This window comes from Gracilinanus agilis, chromosome 3, assembly GCF_016433145.1.
Source record: "Gracilinanus agilis isolate LMUSP501 chromosome 3, AgileGrace, whole genome shotgun sequence".
Taxonomy (NCBI): Eukaryota; Metazoa; Chordata; class Mammalia; order Didelphimorphia; family Didelphidae; genus Gracilinanus; species Gracilinanus agilis.
Window position 1 is genome coordinate 527,211,937 of NC_058132.1, and position 22,549 is coordinate 527,234,485.

General features: G+C 34.9%; 1 protein-coding gene across 2 annotated transcripts; it reads right to left on the reverse strand.

Moving 5' to 3' along the window:
* Nucleotides 1-225: 225 nt before the first annotated feature.
* LOC123239887 (single-stranded DNA cytosine deaminase-like) lies at nucleotides 226-19,170 on the reverse strand. Of its 2 annotated transcripts, XM_044667210.1 has the most exons (4): nucleotides 19,089-19,156; nucleotides 12,160-12,716; nucleotides 10,170-10,221; nucleotides 226-433 (listed from the first exon to the last, which is right to left on the reverse strand). In XM_044667210.1, the coding sequence occupies exons 2-4, from the start codon at nucleotides 12,706-12,708 to the stop codon at nucleotides 252-254; spliced, it is 783 nt and encodes a 260-aa protein (XP_044523145.1). In that variant the 5' UTR covers nucleotides 12,709-12,716; nucleotides 19,089-19,156; the 3' UTR covers nucleotides 226-251. The 2 variants fall into 2 exon arrangements, 1 of the variants encoding a protein (XP_044523145.1); XR_006505751.1 differs by lacking the exons at nucleotides 226-433; nucleotides 10,170-10,221; nucleotides 12,160-12,716 and adding an exon at nucleotides 17,760-18,186 and having other exon boundaries at nucleotides 19,089-19,170.
* Nucleotides 19,171-22,549: the final 3,379 nt, after the last annotated feature.

Below are 22,549 nucleotides of genomic sequence, written 5' to 3' on the forward strand. Positions count from 1 at the left end.
AGAAAACTTGATTAAAGTGTATTTCAAAGGTTAAGGAATCCTGTAATCCTCTTGATTGCCACAATTTCAAACTAAATCATTAAATATAATTAACCAAGTGAGGAAACAATATAGTTATAAATAAAGTATAAAACTCTATATATATTATATATTACATATATATTATAAATAAAATGATTAAAAACATTAAGTGATATATTTATAGTCCTTCTGGAGAAATAATTTTAAAAAAGATTGTTGTTCCATTTGTTTCAAAAAAGTTTCCTTTTGACATCTTTCCCATGTTCTCTTGTTCTTGGTGGAAAACACATTTTCTGTGGAGCTCTTATGTCTAAAAGCTCATCTTTCTTGTATGGGGTTTTGTTAGGACCTTCTGGTGGAATCTTGTCAGCCAAGACATGATCTTCAAAATGAGATGCTGATCTAGCATGAACTAGAATGAATTTTAAAAAGTGATTAGTATAATTTTGTCCATATTCTCAAGTGAAAATTTAGCATATTCAAAATCAATTTTTGCTCTTTTCAAACAAAACTTCCTCTTTCTCTGAACAGCATGCTCCAGGAATATTATTAGACAGTGCTAGTCACTGGATCCAAAGTCATTTGACCCTGGACTTTAACTGAACTAATGTGCATAGATTCATTTGCTCTAAAAATATTGAAATAAGGTCACCAGATCAATTAGTCAACATTGCCTTGGTTACTTAAATTAGTGCAACTATCCATCATGTCTCACTTTTACTCCATGACCAACTCACCTGTTTTTCTGGTCATATAAGCCCTTGATTGGATCTTTTAGACCATTTCTCAAAATATTTGAATAATTTAATAATTCTCCAGGTCCTAGGGGATGATCTTAAAAGTATCAGGTGTGTCTTCTATAGAAGATTTATAGAAAGACTTTTACAAGTAACATACCATATCTGAAAGTATGGGCCTAAATGTGCTATGATTTTTATCTCAGAAGGGAGTGACTCCATTGGTGAGATCACAGATGCATTAAAGTATTTTGACCTAATTTGAATTTTGAACTTTGAGAGTTGTTTAAAAAAAATTCTAACATTGCCCAGTATCTACTGTGCAGGCTTAAATAAAATATAATCCTAATTCCAATCTAGTTAGGCTACTACTAAGTGCCAGCTAATTACCTATTTTAGGGACATGTATTTGAAGCAGGTTGTATGTGTATGCATAATTAAAAATTTTTTAAAGAGATGATAAAATCTGAAAAAATAAGATTACTTCCCATACCATCAAAAAGTAAGAATGGTTGAAAGTAGATATTTGCCCTTTCATCTTACTAAAAGGCATTTGCTTTTTGCAGCTCAAGCATCATTAAGTAGGGAGGCTAAATCTCTAGTTCAAATGGATAACCTTGATGTTTGCCTTCTCTATTGGATTTCTTGGAAGATAAAATGAAACCAAGGTTGACTAGTTATGAATAGCTGGTGAGAAAAATTATTATTGTATGATGAATTTTATTTTTCTTGGGGAAACCCATCTTTTCTGAACCACTCCGTAACAAGAGTCTATTATTAGAAGAGGCTGAATACATAATATTTTTTCTTCCTTTGGCCATGCTCTTTTCTATAGAAGAGAACATACTTATGAATATTAAGTTTTTTCCCCCATAAATACCTACTTTATTCTATCATTACCATCCTTCATTATTTAAATGTCAAAATTAAAACATGTATTTTGTTTGCTCTTCTGAAGTCTCATTGGAGCTTCATTCTGATGTCATGCCTCAGGGAGGTATTACAAGTGATATGTAATACTATGTAATATGTAATACTATGCTACAATTAAATCTTTTGGGGATTCTTGAGCTTACTATATATTTCTTCCCTTCATGCAATTCTATAGTCTAGCCTAATTTGTCTTCATCCTATTCCTCACACAAAACATTTTATTTCCCCTCTCCATGTCTTTCGATATTGGCTGACCCCAAAGTCTAGAATGTACTCCTTCCTAATGATTTTTTGTTGTTCGGTAATTTTTCATTTATGTCATTCTTCGTGACCCCATTTGGGGTTTTCGTGGCAAAGAGACTGGAGTGCTTGGCCACTTCCTTTCCTAGCTTTTTTCAGATGAGGAAACTGAGGCAAATAGGGTTAACTGACTTGCCTGGGGTCATTCAGCCAGTAAGTGTCTGAGACTGGATTTGAACTCATGAAGATGAGTCTTCCTGATTCCAGGCCTGTCCTTCTATCCACTGTGCCATGTACCTGTCCTTCCTACCTCTTAAAATCCTTGGCTTCCTTTAAAATTCAGCCCAAATGCCACCTCTTACTACTAGAGGTCATTCCTTGTCCTTCCAGCTGTGGTTCTGCCCTCATTCCTGCTATTTATTTTGTATATACTTACATGTGTATTTGCTGTCTTTTTTAGTAATCAATCAATAAACATTTATTAAATTTATTTTTATTTATAACAATATAATATATGATAATAAATAAATTTATTAAATATGGCAGACCTTGTGCTAAGTACTGGGATTACAACAAAGGTGGAAAAAAAAAGTTCTTGCCCTCAAGTGTTAATAGAGGGAGAGGGGAACAACATGTACTTTAGTACTATATACATCTATCTATCTATCTATCTATCTATCTATCTATCTACATATATTTGTATATATGGAGAGAGAGAGAGAGAGAGAGAGAGAGAGAGAGAGAGAGAGAGAGAGAGAGAGAGAGAGAAGAAATAAAAGAAAACCCTAGTGGGAAAGATAGCCTTACCTAGAGAGAGAAAAGACCTGCAAAAGTAGCATTTTAGCAAGCAATGGATAGAATACCAAGCCTGGAGTCAGGAAGACTCATTTCCCTGAATTCAAATCTGGGCTTAAACACTTACTAGCTGAGTGATCCTGTTTGCCTCAATTTCCTCATCTGTAAAATGAGCTAGAGAAGGAAATGGCAAACCACTTGGTATCTTTGCCAAGAACATCCCAAATGGAGTCATGAAGAGTTGGATACAAATGAAATAAAGGAACAGAAAATCATGTTATCATAGTCTTGAAGGAAGCTAGGTATACTCAGAGGCTAATGGGATGAAGGAGAGAACATGATGTGGGACATACTGTGGGGAGAATAGCAAATATGGCTAGATGGTAAAGTGGGTAGAAGTGTTTGTAAACACCTTGAGTGTAGGGAGCTGTTTAGTCTTTGAATCCTCAGTGCCTGGGTGGCATATTGGAGATACTTAGTGTATGCTCTATTTGTTGCAAAGGCTCCAGAAAAGTCTCCCTTGGAAATGTCAAATAACGGAAAAAAATTTGGGCATAAGAGTCAGGAGATTTGGATTCCAGTCTCATTAGAGTGTGAGCACCTTAAGGGTAGGGACTATTCTACTTTGGTCTTTTTTTCTTTAGTGCTTAGTCCACTGGCTAGCACAGAGGAGGTACTTAACAGATTTTTTTTTTTTTGTAATTTTTTTTTTTAAACCCTTGTACTTCGGTGTATTGTCTCATAGGTGGAAGATTGGTAAGGGTGGGCAATGGGGGTCAAGTGACTTGCCCAGGGTCACATAGCTGGGAAGTGGCTGAGGCTGGGTTTGAACCTAGGACCTCCTGTCTCTAGGCCTGACTCTCACTCCACTGAGCTACCCAGCTGCCCCTACTTAACAGATTTTTGCTGTTTGATTGAATCCTGCTTCTGACATTTAATAGCTATATCAAGAGGATCAAGATCATGAGGCTTCTGGGAGAAATCATTAGTTATTCTTAATAAATAATAATAACAATAACAAATAAAATGATTATAACTATTTTAATATGAATTATTGTGAATATAACTATTATCTCACTCTAACCCATCAGTTACAAAGTTAAAATAAAATTGTGACTGTTGTCTTGGGAAGAACACAGTTTTGTTTCTTTTTTTTAAATTTCTCATTGGAGAAAATCTATGTTGCCAAAAGAAAGACAGCCTGTCAGCTAGCCAAACAAACAGATGGAAAGGGACAGACAGACTGTCATCATTTGGCATGGAACCCAGTGACTAAAGGACACTAAACTGTATGGGACTTGTGGAAACACAAGCTTATATTATAAAGACTTAGCCCTGTCATTAATTGGTAATGTGACCTCAGGCAAATCATTTGACATCTTAGGGTCTTTGTTTCATCATGTATAAAATGAGTAGATTGGATTAGTTGATCTTTAAGGATCTTAAGGTAGTCTATAATTTGTTCCCTTATTGTGACTAGGAGAGGAGGGCCCATTTCCCTAAGGACAGAACACTCATCTTTTAAAAACTTTAACTTCTGCCTTAGAATTGATGCTAAGTATTGGTTCCAAGGCAGAAGAGTGGTTAGGGCTAGGCAATGGGGGTTAAGTGACTTGCTTAAAGTCACCCAGCTAGGAAATGTCCAAGGCGAGACTTGAACCTAAGTCCTTCCAACTTTAGGCTTGGCATTCTACCTAGCTGCTCCTTCATTTATCTATCTATCTATCTATCTATCTATCTATCTATCTATTATTATTTTTTTTAATAAACCCTCACTTTCCATCTTAGAGTCAATATTGTGTATTGGTTCCAAGGCAAAAGAGTGGTAAGGAGACCCTTTATTTTAAAAAACATGTATTTATCAATGCCTTTTCTTCTTTAATTTTTTTTCAACCCTTAACTTCTGTGTATTGGCTCCTAGGTGGAAGAGTGGTAAGGGTGGGCAATGGAGGTCAAGTGACTTGCCCAGGGTCACACAGCTGGGAAGTGTCTGAGGCCAGGTTTGAACCTAGGACCTCCTGTCTCTAGACCTGACTTTTAATCCACTGAGCTACCCAGCTTCCCCATATCAATGCCTTTTCTATCTGTTTCAAAATTCTTTCACCATCACGCCATCCATCTTCTCCCCCCCTTTTTTAAAATTTCCCTCGTGACAAAGAAAAATATTTAAGCAAAAATACCTGATACAGTGACCCCATCTGATAATGCAGGCATATCTCCCTGGGTCCAGTGTATAAAAGGACAGAGTGTGTGGGGCTACTCTGCGACAGAAGAGTTATCAGGACAGAAAGGCTGAGACTGTTGGAGAGTTCTATTTCTGTGCTGTGGTCCTCTGGGAGGAGAGGCATGGACATAGCTGCTTCCCTTACTTAACCTGTGTAAGAATGGCTCTGATACAGTTCAGTTAAATAAATCATCCTGTTAAGGACCCCGTGTCCTTCTGCTTTTGGCAAGTATAACACATCCCATTTTCAAATGTGTCAAACTGTCCTGTCTATATGTTGGGAGTGGAGGGAGGAGGAGGAGGAGGCCAAATAACTACCTATTTTGGTGATGGCTAAGTTAGCTCTGGGTTTTTGAGGACACAGCAGTCCCAGCACAGACCCCATTTCAAAGATAGCTCAGGGCATCCAGAAGGAAAGATAGGTCAGGCCAGATCTTCCCTGGGCTTTCAAAGGCAACTAAAATAATTTTCTGTTTCCGTCCCGCCTTCCGCAGTAGCAGAACATAGCTGCTCCCAGGGCAGACCAGCTATTTTTATTATTCTGTCAAATTGTTTCCAGGTATGGATGTTATCATGATAAAAGAAATCATGACAACAGCTAGTTTTTATATGATGGCTGCTCAGAGGTGGATTGTAAGTGAAATCTCCCAGTTCTTCAGTCTGCTGTATTTACATCACACTGTGAAAATTTGCTAATTCAGAACTTGGAATCCATGATAGATTTTTAAAATGAAGTTTTATTGCTTTCAAGCATAACTAATAATTCAGACAGGGCTAGCAATTTGGTCTAAGTTTCTGCTGAGTCTACTAGAGTAATTCATTGATTATAGTTAGTTGTAGCCATTTTTATACGATGTGTTTTAAGAAAATGGTTCCTCCTTATAAGTTAAACATCACACTTTAATGATATATTTCATATACTATATGTTTTATTTTATATTTTATATAAACTATATATTTGCTTGTTTTATTTTATATAAATTATATATTATGTGTTTTATATTATATTTTATGTAAATTATATATTTTATACATTATGTTTCATATAAATTATGTATTTATATGTTTAATATGAATCATATACTTTATATATCATTTTACATATTTTTACTTTATATTTTATATAAATCATATATTCATATATTATGCTTTATTTTATATTTTATATAAATCCCATATATTATATTTTATATAAACTATATATTTTATATAGTATGTTTATGCTATATTTTACATAAATCATATATTTATGTAATATATTTTATATATATTATATATTTTGTTATGTGTTATATTTTTATAAATATTTATAAAAATTTATATATTATAGGTTTTATATTTCATATAAATTAAATATTTTCCATTTATACATATCACATATATATTTAAAATATTCACCTTCCACCTCTGAATCAATACTAACTATCAATTCCAAAGCAGAAGAGCAGTAAAGATTAGGCAATTGTGGTTAAGTGACTTGACCAGAGTCACATAACTAGGAAGTGTCTGAGGCCATATTGGAACCGAGGACCTCCCTTCTCCAGGCCTGACTCTATCCACTGAACCATCTAGCTACCCTGCAAAAGTACTTTTCAGTTAAAATAATATGATCTGTGTAAGGGTCCTTTAGAACTTAAATGTAAGCTCTATGGAGTAACTTCATTTTGGCTATGGCTTTTTGGTGCCTGGCAGTGTCTTGCCCATAAAAGCTACTTAATAAATGCTTTTTAGGTTAAAATGAATTTCTACTGTTTGCTGAAAAAATGAAGGAATGATCTTATTATGACTGAAGGAATAACAAACTCTTTTCTTGGTGGCTATGGCTTTATAGTGAGACAGTCAGAACCAGATAGATGACAAGCAGAACTGACACAAACTGAAACTTCCCATGGCTAAATATTTCCCAGTCTCCTGGTTCTTTGTGACCTTCCCAAAACATTGTCTGGTTTAGCCCATCACTGTCCATCTTTGTGTTTCAAGATTTCTTCTCTTGTACCTATAATTTGCTGCTTCTTATAGATGGTATGATCACAGACTCAGGTCTAGGAGGAAACCTACAGGTCATTTAATCCTGTCCAGACATTTTTAGAAATGAGGAACTGAGGACTAGAGATGCTAAGTGACTTTTCCAATGTCATACATGTAGTTATCATTAGACTTGGGATTCAAACCCATGTCTTCTGACTAATTTGCTATGTTTTCCATTGTACCTTTTTGCCTTATCAATATGCTGCCATTCTTTTATTTGGAACTGACTCCTTCCTGGTAGATTTCTCCTATTTCTCCTTCTCTTCTGCCATGATTAGGCAGCATGGTGAAGTGTATAGAGAGCTAGCTTCTGAGCTTGTAGACTTGAGGACAAGTCCTATCTTTGACATAAACTAGCTGTGTGACTTGGGTAAGTCATTTCCTCTTGATCTCCCTGGATAACTTTTGAAGACTATAAATTGAAGCCTGGTTGCAGATTTGTATCGATAGAGGGAATTTTCTTACTCCTGCCTTCCTATATTAGTGAATCACAAATCATGACAAAAAGAATTGCTATTGTTATTTTTTCATATGAATGTTTTTTCTATATCCTATTCATTTAGCATTTGCATAATTAGTTAGTGGCTGAAACTTAAGGAAAGTCACTTTGGTTTGCTTTCCTTTCCTTTCTCCATAGGGAATCAGCTAAATTATTAGTTTTTTTAAATAAAATCTAAATTAGGCACCATTAATTGGTAATTTCACATCTCTCTTTTTCCAGATTCAGGCTGTCTTTAGCAGTGCACAGTAGTAGCAGGATTACACTTCCTACTCCAATATTATTATTATTATTATTATTATTATTATTATTATTATTATTAATCATTATTATTAGTTTATATTAACAAAACACCTTATATATAATACATATTATATGTAATACAAAATACAATACAATCTCTTGATCTCATTAATACTCCTCATATCAGTGTTAGTAATTGTCTGAAGTCTACTTATATCCTTCACCTTTGTTTCCATTTTCTTTTGGTACCCTGAAAATTTTGGTATTTATTATTATTATTGGCTTGTATTTAATGTAGTGCTTCAAACTTCCTAAAGTGCTCTATAAATATTGCTTCATTTTATCTTCACCAAAACCCAGAGAAATATGTGCTATTATTATCACCTGCATTTTATAGATGAGGAAACTGAGGCAGATAGTGGTTAGGTGACTTGCCTAGGGTCACACAACTAGTAAGTGTCTGAAGTAGCATTTGAACTTGGGTTTTCTTCACTCCAGGTCCAGCATTCTATCCACTGAGCATCCTAACCTCCCTCTTTAAAATTAGAACAACTTCATGTGATTTTTGGACAATTAGGTGGCACAATGTATAGAGCACCAAGGCAGGAAGCAGGAAGACTCATCTTCCTGAGTTCAAATCTGGACTCAGATACTTACTAACTGGGTGACTCTGGATAAACCACTTAATCTTTTTTACTTTAGTTTCCTCATCTGTAAAATGAGCTGGAGAAGGAAATGGCCAACAACCTTCTTTGCCAAGAAAATCCCAAATGGATTCACGAAGAGTTGGACATGACTGAAAAATGATGGGGCAACAAATTAAACTTTTCTAATTATGCGTGACTTTCAATATCATATTCTAAGCAAGGCACCTAACACATTTATAATGTGAGCACACTGGAATTGACATATAGCCATTTTCTATTTAGAAGAAAAATTCATGCTTCATATAGTAGTACTGCTTTGGACTGTCTGCTTCAATATGCTCATAGGAATTTAAACAATTTATCTTATACGTGTGGTACTGGTGACTTTAATAAAGTCATAACTTATTTAAAACAAATAGTTTGTCCTAATAATGCAAATATAAGAAAAGACTCAATGTAAAGTTCTACTTCCCTGATGATTTTTAAAAATAAGGCTAAGATTTTAATTTAGATATATTTCGTATTTAATTTGAGTCATTATTTTACACATTAATGGACCACTTAATACTTCTGTTACCTCTACTATTTAAAATCTTCAAGTGAGGCTATAAATTTGTGAATCAGGGAGCACTTTGATCTTGAAAACATCAAAATTGACTGTTTTTCAAAATGAAATTGAAAGATGCGGAAGGATATAAGTAGGTTTCAGACAGCTACTAACAATGACTTGAGTGGAAGAAGAGTAAATGTGATCAAGAGATTATTTTATGTAAACTGTTTTGTGAAGATCAAAGTACTATAATGGGTAATACATTTAAGTGACTTAAAACATATAACTTGGAAAGGAAATATCACATAGTAAGAATGAAAGACAGTAGACAGCAGACAGTCCCAGTGTGTAAAATGGGAATACTAAGAGAAAGCTATCTAGTATAGGAGGTGAATCTTTCAGAGCAAAGTTTTGTAACTTAGGGTCCACGACTTTGGTTTTTAATGTTAATATAATTGATTTCCTTTTATATTCTTCATATTTTAGTTAATGCATTTAAAAACATTGTTCTGAGGAATCCACTGGCTTTACCAGACTGCCAAGAGAATAGATTATACATACAAAAACATTAGGCTCTTTGCTCTACAAAGAATTGTAGAATATGGACTAAAATTACATAAAACAAGAAGGCATGGAAAAGTTGTATCTTCACCATTGGAGGAAATGATCACATAGTTGAAATTACAGACTCAAGTATCCAAGCAAGTGCTAACACTTTCTTATGTAAAGATCCTTAAGAAAAAAAATCATCTCATTGTATCATCAGTCACTGTCAATTTAAAGCATATGTTTCCTCTCTCATCTTTTCTAAATTATAGAAGAAATTTTACATGAATAATTTTAGCCTTTGGCTTATAGTGCCTTTGAAACTTTTCAGGGATGGATGTGCTTATTATTAATATTAATTAAAAATCTATGAGTGATGCTTTCATCAAGAGAGTTCACTGCTCATATCATTTTCATCAGAAATATTTTTTATTCAATATGTATTTAAAAGCTCTATCAACCTCACACATAGTATCAGTTCCATTAATTGAGTATCCTTTAGGAAGTAGCATTGTTACATATATGGCTTCAGGAACATAAGATATACATCTTGGAAGAAACATAACAAAATATATGTCAGATATATGTCTGGCAAGAATTCCACTTGAGCTTGAGTGAATTGTACCTTCCTATTACTTTTAGGGCACATTTCCTCTTTTAAATTCATTACTCTACATATTATGGTTTATTAATTTGTTTAACTTACCTGAAGAAGAATCATCATTTGGAAATAAATGGATATCTAATATGTTCTCCTCCTGGAAAGAAGTTTAAAATAGATAAGAAAATACATATAATTTAAAAGCATACCAACTGAAAGAATGAAGAATAGCTAATTCCCAACCTCTTTATAAAAATCTTTTCATTAATTTTACCCTAAGCCTTCCTTTTTTGAATCTAAATAATTTTAAGCCCTTTAATACTTCCCCTTAAGTTTTACTTTCCTTTTTTTAAAAAAAAGTTTTATTGAAATGCTTTATTTTTGTATTATATACATTTATAGATTACTCCCATTTTATGAGAGGCCACTTGCAACAAGGTAAGAGTTATCAAAAACTAATAATACTGTGATCTTATATAAAAGTACACATAATATTCCACATCTATAACACTTCCCTCATTGCTCTCTTAAAAAAAATTAATGTCTATTTTCTTTCCCTTTACCCCATTCCTTACCTCACTGGAATAAAAAGGGAAAATAATTTCTTGCCACAAATATGTACCTTCAAGCAAAACAAATTCCCTCAATGACTATGTACAAATATATATATGTGTGTGTATGTGTTTGTGTGTGTTAGTGTATCATTCTGTACCTTAAATCCAGCACATCTCTATAATAAATAGTATGTTTCAACATTGGTTCTCTGGAGTCATCAATGGTTATTGCATTGTTCTTATAGCTTTCAAGATTTTTTTTTTTAAATAATTGCTATTGTGCAAGTTGTTCTGGTTCTGCTCGTTTCATTAACAATTTATGAAAATCCTCAAAATTGTTCATTTCAGTAATATTGATATTCGAGTATAAGCTAGTCTTCTAATTCTGATTACTTTGCATCAGTTCATATAAGTCTTTCCCGCTTGTTGTTCCCTGTGATTATTTCAAGTTTTGTATGTCATTCTAAAGAAATTGGCACTGTATGGGTTTGGCCAATGTTAGGATTTTTTCACTATTCTTATAAGAAGACTGATCTCTACTTTTTTTTATTTGTTCTCTTCTTTATTGCTCTTGTATCCAAGTTATCTGACATGTTTAACTCTATAAGCCTTTTCTTTTCTTATAGAGTCAGTCATTTGATTCTGACCACATATAGCCTATTGCTCTCATTTTGAATTCCAGTGTCATCTGCCAAAGGCTTTGGCAATTGGTATCAATCATTTGGTTGTCATTTATAAAATCTGAAAGCATTATTTTGAAATGTTTTGGAGCGTGGATAGATATTTGAAAGAGCCTTCATATGCAGGACCTATAGAATACCATCTCTTATTTCCTTTTAGGTTGACATAACTCTCTTAAGGCCAACCAGTGTCTGTTGACAAACCAGAAAGAGAAAACTGAGATGGAGTATTGTTTTGGCCACTTTAACACTGAACTTCACATATAGTGAGAAGTTGGGAGACACAACTCAGGACCTTCAGGTACCCAAATGTCATCTCCATGTAGGCTTCCCTGTTCCTATGCTTTCTACTGCTCCCTCTATTCCCACAATCCTCTTCAGCATTTGCTTTTTATTTCTCTAAATAGGATTCAAATGTTCTTTTGTGTCAGAGTAAATATATATAAAAGGCAGTGTGGTATAATGCATAGAAGGCTGGCCTTTAATAAAAAAAACAACAAAAAACCTGACTCAACCCTGCCTCTGACACATCCTACATGTGTGATCATGATCATTTCACATAACCATAGTGCTCCAGAGAGCTCAAGATTACAAGTAACTGATGAGTCAATGATCTATACTGATAGAGTGAGTTACCACTTTGGGAGTTCCTTATTCTGATGAAATCACAGATTTAAACAATGTTTGTATATATTAAATTGTTCTTACTAGATTGTGAACCTCAGGAGGGCAGAGATGCTTTTTTTTTAGTTCATTTATTCATCTCTCCCACATTACCTAAATAGATTTCTCCACACAATGCTATTTAGTTATTGATTTTTTCTCTGATATTCTTTATAATAAGGTTAATATGAAATATACCTGGCCCAAATAATGATGAAATAAAGTTACATTTGCTAAACTTTGCGCTTCTAGATCAGGCCATGCACTGAACTTGGTGCAAGGATCCACAAATAAGTAGAAACATTCTTCAAAGTCATTACATTCCATCATCTTGAATAGAATTCCTACTCTCTTGAGCATTTTTATGCCTTTTGGATTCTGATCATTATTGAATTGATATGGCTTTGCTGCTTTGATGTTAAATTCAATTTTAGTTTGAGAGTTCATTAAAAAATTGATTATTTTATCACAACATGAGTGGCAGGGACTATAGGAAAGAAACCATGTAATATTGTACTTTGCAGAGTTGGAAATATTTGTCTTCAGATAGTTTTCAATTTCCCTTAAAACTAGGGTTTCAGCATGACATTGGCCTGGATTATTGTAAGCATGACCCCATAATTTCCAAAGTGTTTTATCTTCTTCTTTCAGACCAAAGCAGAGCAAGGTTTGGTGGGGTGCTTTTATACTGGAAAAATGTGTATGGAATTCCTCTTCAGATATTTCTTTCCTTAGGCTTACAGGCATCTTTTAACCTAAACAGAACAGTTGAGAAAAAAATGAGAAGCCACAAAGAACACACTGGTCATCAAATGCATTATGTCTCAATAACATATTCTATCCTTTTAGGAAGATTTGAAAGATATTTCCCCTGGCTTTTAAATTTTCACTTTAAAATTTAAAATTTAAATTTTTATAATAAACATTTTTTGAGACTGAGAAATCATATGGATGCAAGTAAATCTTTTTCAGTTTGAATTTTTGCTCAAAGAAAAGATTTCTAAATGTTCATACTTAGTAATAACTGTGACTCTCTCTCTCTCTCTCTCTCTCTCTCTCTCTCTCTCTCTCTCTATATATATATATATATATATATATATATATATATATACACAGATATATTATACATAAATAGGGTTTAGACCTTAAATTAAAGTTAGACCTTAAAATTAAGCCCGTTATATACTCAGATATATGTATTCTTAATTTTAAAGCATAAAAGTTTTTTTTTAAATCTGTCTCTTCAACTATTTTTGAACCATGGAAAGTTCCAAGGTGAAGAACTACCAGAAACAGTAATGTCTTTGTAATGAAAATTTCTTAAACCCATTTTTGAGCTCCAGGAGAAATATATAATATGTCATTTTATATAATACATGATAATATATATACTTATATAATAAATTTATATAATAAGAGTGGTTGAAAATAAATTTAGAATAATCAATGAAAGCCTTGGTTTCTAAATTGTGTGGGCTGAATCTAATGAGATGATATTTACTTTGGTACAAGAAATCAATATTACAAATACAAGTTAAGGAAGGCATACTTAGATTGCAATATCTTCTCTGAAAGCAATCAGTGGTTTTAATTGACTACAGGCTCAATATGAGAAATGAGTATGACATAACATTCCAAAAAACTAATACAATTTTGGGCTGCATTTGCCTTCAGGAATAAGGAGTTGATAGTCCTACTGTGTTCTCATCGGATTTTATCTGGAGTGTTACATTCAGGTTTGGCAATCACAATTTGATGTTAGGCTCTATAGAGGAGAGTGTAGTGAAGAGCCTTGAACCCACATCATATGAGTGAGGATCATTTGAAGGAATTGAGGATGTTTAACTTGGATAAGAGAAGATATATCATACCTTGAAGTAGAGAAGTGCTACTTTGTGGAGATGGAATTAGATTTATTCTGTTTGGCTCCTGAAAGGGTGGAATCAAGAATAATGGCTGGAAGTCACAAACTTAGCAGGTATTAATTTAAAAAAAATAACTTATTTTTAACATTAATTAAACATTTTTTTGAGTTTAAAATTCTGTTCTACCCTCCAGTCTCTCATCCACCCTTTGAGAAGGTTAGCAATATGGCATCAATTATCTCTGTAAGTCATGTGAATTATATTTCAAAATTAGCCATGTTGCAAAAGAAGAAGTATAGAAAGTAAAAAAAAAAAGTATGCCTTAATTTGTACTTAAAATTCATTAATTCTCTCTCAACAACATTTATGAAATACCTACTATGTACTTTGTTAAGAGCTTGGAAAACATAGAGGCAAAAAGAGTCTTTTTTTTTTTTTCCTTAACCCTTACCTTCCGCTTAGAATCAATACTCTGTATTGGTTCCAAGGCTGAAGAAAGGTAAGGCCTAGACAATGGAGGTAAATGACTTGCCTAGTTCTCACAGCTAGGAAGTATTTAGGTCAAATTTGAACCCAGGGCCTCCTGTCTCTAGATCTGACTCTGAATCCACTGAGCCACCTAGCTGCCCACAAAAGTCTTTATTTTCAAGGAGATCACAGACTAAAGGGGGAGACTGCATGCATACAATTATATACAAAGTTATATACAAGACATGTTGAGGATAATCTCAGGAGGAAGATATTAGCATTAAGGGACATGAAGAAAAGTTTCATGAAGAGGTAGAATTTTAGCTGAGACTTGAAGGAAGCCAGGGAGTTGGAGATGATGAGGGAGAAAATTCCAGGCATGGAGTCATCAGTGAAAATAGTCAGGAGACAAGAGTCTTGTATGAGAAAACAGCAAGGAGTCTGTTGTTGTCTTACAGAAATATGTGGGAGTTGTAATGTATAAGAAGCCTGGAAAGGTAGGAAGGACCCAAGAAATAAAGGAATTTAAAACCCAAATAGAAGCTTTTTAATTTGGTCCTAGAGGTAATAAAAAACTGCTGGGGTTGGTTGAATGGGGTGTGTGGGGGGGTCAGACCTGCACTTTAGTAATATTAGTATAACAGTTAGGGGAAGGAAGAATTGGAGTGGAGATAGGATTGGAGATGGATTGATGAAAGAGAATGAGGAGTTGAGGATAACGTCTAGGTTGTGAATCTAGGTGATTGAAAGGGTGGTAGAGTCCTCAAATATGATAGGGAAGTTAGATGGAAGAAAGGTAGGGGAAAGATAATGAGTTCAGTTTTGGGCATACTGAGTTTGAGGCATCTACAGCACATTGAGTTTGAGATGTTCAAGAGGCAGCTGGAGATACAGAACTAGAAGTTAAAAAATAGGTTAGGATTGCATAAATAGATTTGCAAGTCATCTGCACAAAATGATAACTGAATCCATGGGAATTGATAAGATCACTAGGTGATTTTGTGTAGAGGGAGATGGGAAGAGAGCCCCGGTGGGAGCCTTGGGGGACACCATGATTAGGGGGTATGACCTAGATGAAGATCCAGCAAAGGAAACTGGTAACGAGCAGGATGTAGGTAGCAAGAGAATTTTGTCTCAAAAACTTAGTATGAATAAAGTTATCAAGAAAAAGGAGTAATTGACAATATAAAAATTGCAGAGAGGTAAAAAAGGGTAAAGATTAAGAAAGGACCATTAGATTTGGCAATTAAGAGATCATTAATCATTTGGAAGTGACAAAGAGGCAAATTTAGATTTGATGTTAGGAAATACTTCCTAATAATGAGAGCTATCCAAAAAGTGATAGGTTTCTTCTCCTTGTATGTTTTGAAGGAGAGACTTGTCTGGGGTATTGTATTGGGAATTCCTTTTGGGCATGGGTTGGACTAGATCAGTGATTCCCAAAGTGGGCGCTGCCACCCCCCGGTGGGCACTGCAGCAATCCAGAGCAGCGGTGATGGCCACAGGTGCATTTATCTTTCCTATTAATTGCTATTAAAATTTAAAAAAATTAATTTCCAGGGCGCTAAGTAATATTTTTTCTGGAAAGGGGGTGGTAGGCCAAAAAAGTTTGGGAACCACTGGACTAGATGATCACCAAAGTCTTTTTAAGTGGCCATATTGGCTTAGGAATCAGGAAAACCTGGGTTCAAGTTCTGTTTTTGGCACTAGCTATGTAACGCTGGGCAAGCTACTTTAGTTCTTAACAGAACCTCAACTTCCTAAGCCTATAAGGTGCATAGAATTATGAATCTGTTTTAGTGGGGAAAGTGTCTATATTAGGAACTCCCTCTCCTAGCACACAATCACAGATCCTAACTGTGTTCCTTGCCCCTTTCCCCACAGCATTAGCACTATACTCTTATTACTAGTATTTATCATTTACCTTTATAGACTGCTTTCATTTTATGAACACATTATGACCTAAAAGTTCACTTCCATGGTTTTTTATTGGGAACTTCTGAAGATATTTTCTTATAGAACTAGTGTTATTAATGGTGGCTAGGTTCTAAGGCTTGCCCACAAAAGCCCACTTAATCATCAGTGTGGTCTAATTGTAGAACCTTTAATATGGGTGGACTCCACTATGGCCCTACTATGGTATAGCAATAAATACAGCTGTTTCAGAAGCATTGATCCAGGCTTATTTCCTAGTCCATTGTTCCCAGGGGAGGAGAGACTTCATGACAGGAGATAGGTGAGGGTGGAGATATTAACTAGCAGCATTTCGTAGGTGGAGTTCTATTATGTTTGCTGTGTAAAGAAAAAAAATGCTGGAATTGGCATCAGATATGTATTTGAGTTCAAGCACTGATGATCACTAGTTGTGTGATCTTGAGAAAGTCACCTAACCTCTCTGAGCCTCAGTTTGCTCATCTATAAAGTGAGGGAATAACCTACTTCACAAGATTTTTGTAAGAAAAGTGCTCTTTTAATCATAGATGCTATATAAATTTTAGTTATTTTTATTATTATTACAGGAAAGTGATTCCGTAAGAATGTAAAAACAGATAATAGGGTTCAGTGGTTTCCCAGGCTGGATTGTTGTGGGAAAGAGAGGAATATGGAGTAAAAATAGGAACACACCATCTCTGATGATAGGAATGGGTGATTCTGCTTGTCACTGGCAAAATCAATTATTATAGTCATAATTTATAGCATGTATATACAAGCTGGTTTGAACATCTATTAATAAGTAGCAACCCTAGAATTCAGTGAATTAGAAGCTAAAACATGAGTGCACATATTGTGCATTTGAATCTAATCACAATGAGAATGTTATTAATTTTGTGTAGGACGGCAGCCATTTAAGAGAGGGAAGAGAGAAAGGCAGACTTACTTGAGTTTCATGTCCCTCTCTACTCACAGATAAAATGGATGAACTTAATAAAAAGAAAATAACAAATTATTGCTAACATTAGATTGCTGTAACATCCCATTTCCTGGGAACAACTGAAATAAAAAGGAGTACGGGCTTCAGGTGATAGTAAGAGTAAAATGAACATATAGGTAGCATAGGATAAAAACATTTTGGGTGTAGTGTCACCATGTAAGGTCAGCCTTCTTTAGGTGTGAATTGCCTTCCCCTCTTGAAGTCAGGGGCCATTTCTTCCTTTCTTTATGTACTCATTGTGAGAATTTAGTAAATACCTATTGATTATTTATCATAACCTGACACTGATCCTAGGCATCCTCAATCCCCAGATCAGGAAATTTATCAGGGACAGTCCATCCTGGAAGATAGGGAGAAGGGAATGAGGACTATAGGACCCTAGGCATGACAACTTGGGAGTCGGTCAGTTGCTCTTCTGCCACAGTATTTCCTCATCCCTCAATAAACTTCATACTACTCTTCCTCTCCCTCTTCTCATCTACTCTTTTTTTCCATACTGTAAAGAAAAAGACAAGGAGACCATAACTTCCCAGTACATTGGCTTTAATAGGGGACACACAGGTCACAAAAGTCAGTGGGTCTGCAGAAACATTTAATTTGGTCTGAGACCCTAGCAGTAGCTTCAGCATGATTTTTATAACAGGAAAAAAGGAACAATGCTGGAGATAACATCAAAAACATTTTTAACAAGGGGAGGAAGGATAAAAATAAATGAGAAATGAGTGTACAAAGGGGATTCCAATATAAATGATTTGTAACTTTCCACTCCTGGGCATAATGGGTTGGATCAAGGTGTGTCTAAGGTGGGACTACAGACAATTCTAATACCGGATTGGATTGGAGTCGACGTCTATCATGCTGTCATCTGATTTTGAAAGTGGGTTTTATAGTCCCCTTGAAACGAACTAGAGTTTCAGTGAGGCAGGAAAATTCCATCCTCTTGGCTAATCTGTGGTTGGTCTGTAACAAATGAATTTCAAAAGGGCAGAAGAAAAAGATTGTAACATAGGGGGATTTTGACAAATAGCCACTCATATATATATGCATACATATTCTTATATCTAAATGATTAATAAGATTATCTTCTTACATGAGTATATTATATCTAAATGATTAGTTTACATTAATCTCAAGTTTTAAAGTTGACTCAACTCAGCTATTAAATTAATAGATTTAACAGCTGGGACTACTTCTAACTACACGATTTGAGCAATCAATAACAGTTCTTAATCAATAATCAAACAGCTCATTCTAAATTGAACTTATAGATGCTTCCCTCTTGAACTCTTCTCTGTTGTTAAAAAACTCCCCTTCATCCTACATCTTCTCCTCTTATATTCTTTCCACCTTTTGCAGCCTCCTGAAAATTATATTTCTACTGAAGGCACTTTATCGTTTGGGTCCCTTTCTATGATGAGTTTCCCTTTCTTTCTGAACATAAGGCTAGGAAAACGCGACATATTGGTCCTCACTGCTACTTTCAGATGACACTATAATAGGATTCTTCTCTAAAAAAAAAAAAATTCTAGTGTAGTCATTCAGCCTTCCCTGAAACCCTTCTATGATTAAAACAAAAACTCATTCTCCTCCAAGGCAGTTCAATCCACTCGTGGACAATTCTAATTATAAGGAAGTTTTTCTTTATATTAAGCCTAAATTATTGTAACTTCTGCTATCTGAGGCTAAGATAAGCAATTTAATTCTTCCATTTGGTAGTTACTCAAATTTAAAACCAGTTATTATTGCCCCCTACATATTCTCTTCTATCTTAGCTAAAATTCCTCAATTCCTTCCTTTGACATCAATTTGTCTTGGTTGTTCTTTTGAATAAAATCAATGAATCGTTATTTTATAAAACTGACCTTTTAGTCTGGGGCGATTCTCCTCTGACTTGTAACTTCTTGAAAGCAGCTAGATCTGCTACGTTTCAAAGTTCAGTCTTAAGAAACAAAAGAAAAACTTTGTCAATTTTTACTTTCATTTCCTCTTGACAGCAAGTGGACAGCAAATAGAAAGTTTCCTAATATCCCCACCTACTGGCAAATAAAATATATGCAGGATTTATAGCTGGAATGGAACTTCTGAATCATCCACATATTTATTTTATTCATGAAGAAAAAGAAAGGTAATGCTGAGGATCAGAGATGGAATTTGAACCCAAGCCTTCCGACTCCAAATCCACAAATCTTAGAGAGGAAACTTGATATAGTGGAAAGAAACAATGGATTGAGAGATGGAAACTCTGGATTCCAATTCTGATTCTGCCAATATCTGTCTAAACTTGAAAAAGTTACTTAACCTTTTTAAGAAGGGTTAAGGGGGATTAGTGTAAATTAAGGATGATTTTCTCCCTTAAGGGTGACCAGGGAAATGACATTTATTTGGAATCTATCATACTCTTTTTAAAAAATTGTTTTTATTTTTTAGAAAAATTTTCCATGGTTATATGATTCATGTTCTTTCTCACCCTCCAATCCCCCATAGCCAAAGTGCATTTCCTCTGGGTTTTACGTGTGTCATTGATCAAGACCTATTTCAATATTATTGATAGATGCACTGGGGTGGTCGTTTAGAGTCTACATCCCAAATCATATCCCCATCAATCCATGTGTTCAAGGAGTTGTTTTTCTGTATTTCTACTCCCATAGTTCTTTCTCTGAACGTGGATAGTGTTTTTTCTCATAAGTCCCTTAGAATTGTCCTGGATCATTGCATTGCTTCTAGTAGAGAAGTCCTGTTCAATTTTACCACAGTGTATCTGTCTCTGTGTATAATGTTCTTTTGGTTCTGCTTTTTTTACTCTGCATCAGTTCCTGGAGGTCATTCCAATTCATATGGAATTCTTCCAGTTCATTATTCCTTTGAGCACAATAGTATTCCATCACCAACAGATACCACAATTTGTTCAGTCATTCCGAAATTGAAAGGCTTACCCTCATTTTCCAGTTTTTTGCCACCACAAAAAGCATAGCTATAAGTATTTTTGTACCTGTCTTTTCCCCTATGATCTCTTTGGAGTATAAACCCAGCAGTGGTACGGCTGGATCAAAGGGCAGACAGTCTTTTAGCACCGTTTTGGCATAGGAATCTATCCTACTCTTAGATCAGTAATATTTGAGAGGGCAGAGAAATATAATTCTAGTCCAAAACTCCTCTTGGAGAGAGGTCAGGAAAGGACCAAACTTTCAGTCACATCCCTTCTTCTGCTCTTCTTAAGGAAGAAGTCAAATTCTGCCTTGGAGAGAAGTAGGCTAGATTCTAGACATATCCATCTATGTTATCTTTGATTCAATTTCCATGGAAACACCTATATACTTATTTTATATTAAAATGATATTTTAGGAAATACATAATTTTTCTGGAAATACTTATTTTACCTGTTTTGACATATGTATCCTAGAGTTGCTAAATTCTCAAAGCATTGTTAATTATAATTCAATTTAATTAAAAAAAAAAACAACTTCTGGGGAGATATGGTGGGATGGAGAAGCCAAATATAAGAACAGGAAAATGCTACAAAGTAAAACAACAAATTACCACAACTCCAAAATGTTTCAGAATCATTGTGTGAAATCTGAAAATCTGTTGAAATTGGGAATATGCTTGTTGTTGTCTAAGTCCAGGTAGCTGATATATTGAAAACAACTTAACCATGTAGAAATTTCTTTTTTTTCTCCCCAAACACCAAAGTATTTAGAAATATAGTAGAACTTTCTTTTGGGATTTGAACATATGCAATGAAACCTTGCTTTTGCAATCGAATCTATAAAAGCAAATTCGTTCATGGAGAGAAAGAGAAAGACAGATAGAGACATAGAGAAAAAGACAGAGAGACAGAGACAGAGACACAGAGACAGAGACAGAGAGAGAGAGAGAGAGACAGAGACAGAGACAGACAGACAGACACACACACACACAGAGCACAAAATAGATTTCAAAGCCTTCTTGGATTTGTAGTTCTCCCTACTTTGGGAAGAATGGGAAACTAATACATCAGTGATTCAAGGGGTAAGGAGTAGAGCAGAGTGGAATGTATAGGGTGGTGGAATGTGAAGAGAAATCAAGATACTTGCAGTTCTTTGTATTTTTTTTTTCGGTGTTCTGAAAGATGGCCTCTGCATGAATAAGCCAAAAACTGTGCAACTGTTGTGCAACTCATTCCAGAAACAGGAGTGCTGAGGGAAAACCCCATTCAGCCTTAGCCATACTTCTACTGATTAGTGTGTTGAAAAAAAGTTAGAAAAATGCCCTTTTCCAGATACTTAGTACTAATTTTATTAAAAATATGTGATTGATTTTGTCTTTAAGTTATCTGATGCTTTTTATTTCAGACAGGAGGACAATGGAAGCCAATTAAGAGAGAGGAACTTTTAGTACAGGGCTAGAAGCTAAGACTCCAAATCATTGTTAGAAATGTTTTCTTACTGGGGTGGGGCATAAACATGATCTATTTTTTTTTAAATTTTAAACCCTTAACTTCTGCGTATTGACTTATAGGTGGAAGAGTGGTAAGGGTAGGCAATGGGGGTCAAGTGACTTGCCCAGGGTCACACAGCTGGGAAGTGAGTGTCTGAGGCCGGATTTGAACCTAGGACCTCCTGTCTCTAGGCCTGGCTCTCAATCCACTGAGCTACCCAGCTGCCCCCTTGATCTATTTTTATAAGTGCAGAATAGCTAAAAATCCTGGTCCTATTGCATGCATTTACCTCATAGACATGAGCCAAGGTTACATGTAACTGTTAGAACAGCCATGTGTCTTGCTTATGTCTCCTTCAGAACTGCAAAAACCATATGTGTTTACAGGAGATCTGAGGTAAAGAAAGGAATGTTTATACATTATCAAATACAATATATCATCGGAATTTTGTTTGTTATATTCTTGAACTTTGTAAAATACCTCAATATAAAATGGCTCACAGCATAGAACAGGCATTGTCAAACCTTTTGTGCCGTAGACCCCTTTGGAAGTCTAGTGAAGCCTAGGAACCCCGACTCAGAAAAATAATTGAAAGAAATGCTAAATTTCAGTTAGAGGTTAGCAGAAATAAAGATGTAACCTTTTTTCCTATCCTAGTTTATGAACTTGTTGAAATCTATCCAGTGACTCCTTAAAGGTTTATATACTACATTAAGAACTCTTATATGCATATAAGAAAGGAAGAGGCTTCTAAATACCCCAATGAATGTAGGTCCTATATTTGTGTTGTATGAGATAACCTGAAAGATTCACCACTGGTCAGGCTAGCCCTCTTTTTATCTCTTCAACCAATGGAGATACCCCCACAGACCCCAGGCATAGCTAAAAGTTAAAGCAGAGAAAGGA

What these genes read in the sequence shown, in the direction of transcription:
- LOC123239887 (XM_044667210.1), bottom strand. Translation starts at nt 12,708, where the DNA reads ATGCCTGTAAGCCTAAGGAAAGAAATATCTGAAGAGGAATTCCATACA. An exon ending in TTCATCATTATTTGGGCCAG is followed by an intron (nt 10,222 to 12,159) that starts GTATATTTCATA and finishes ACTTCTTTCCAG; the next exon opens with GAGGAGAACATATTAGATAT. An exon ending in AAATGATGATTCTTCTTCAG is followed by an intron (nt 434 to 10,169) that starts GTAAGTTAAACA and finishes AATTCATTCTAG; the next exon opens with TTCATGCTAGATCAGCATCT.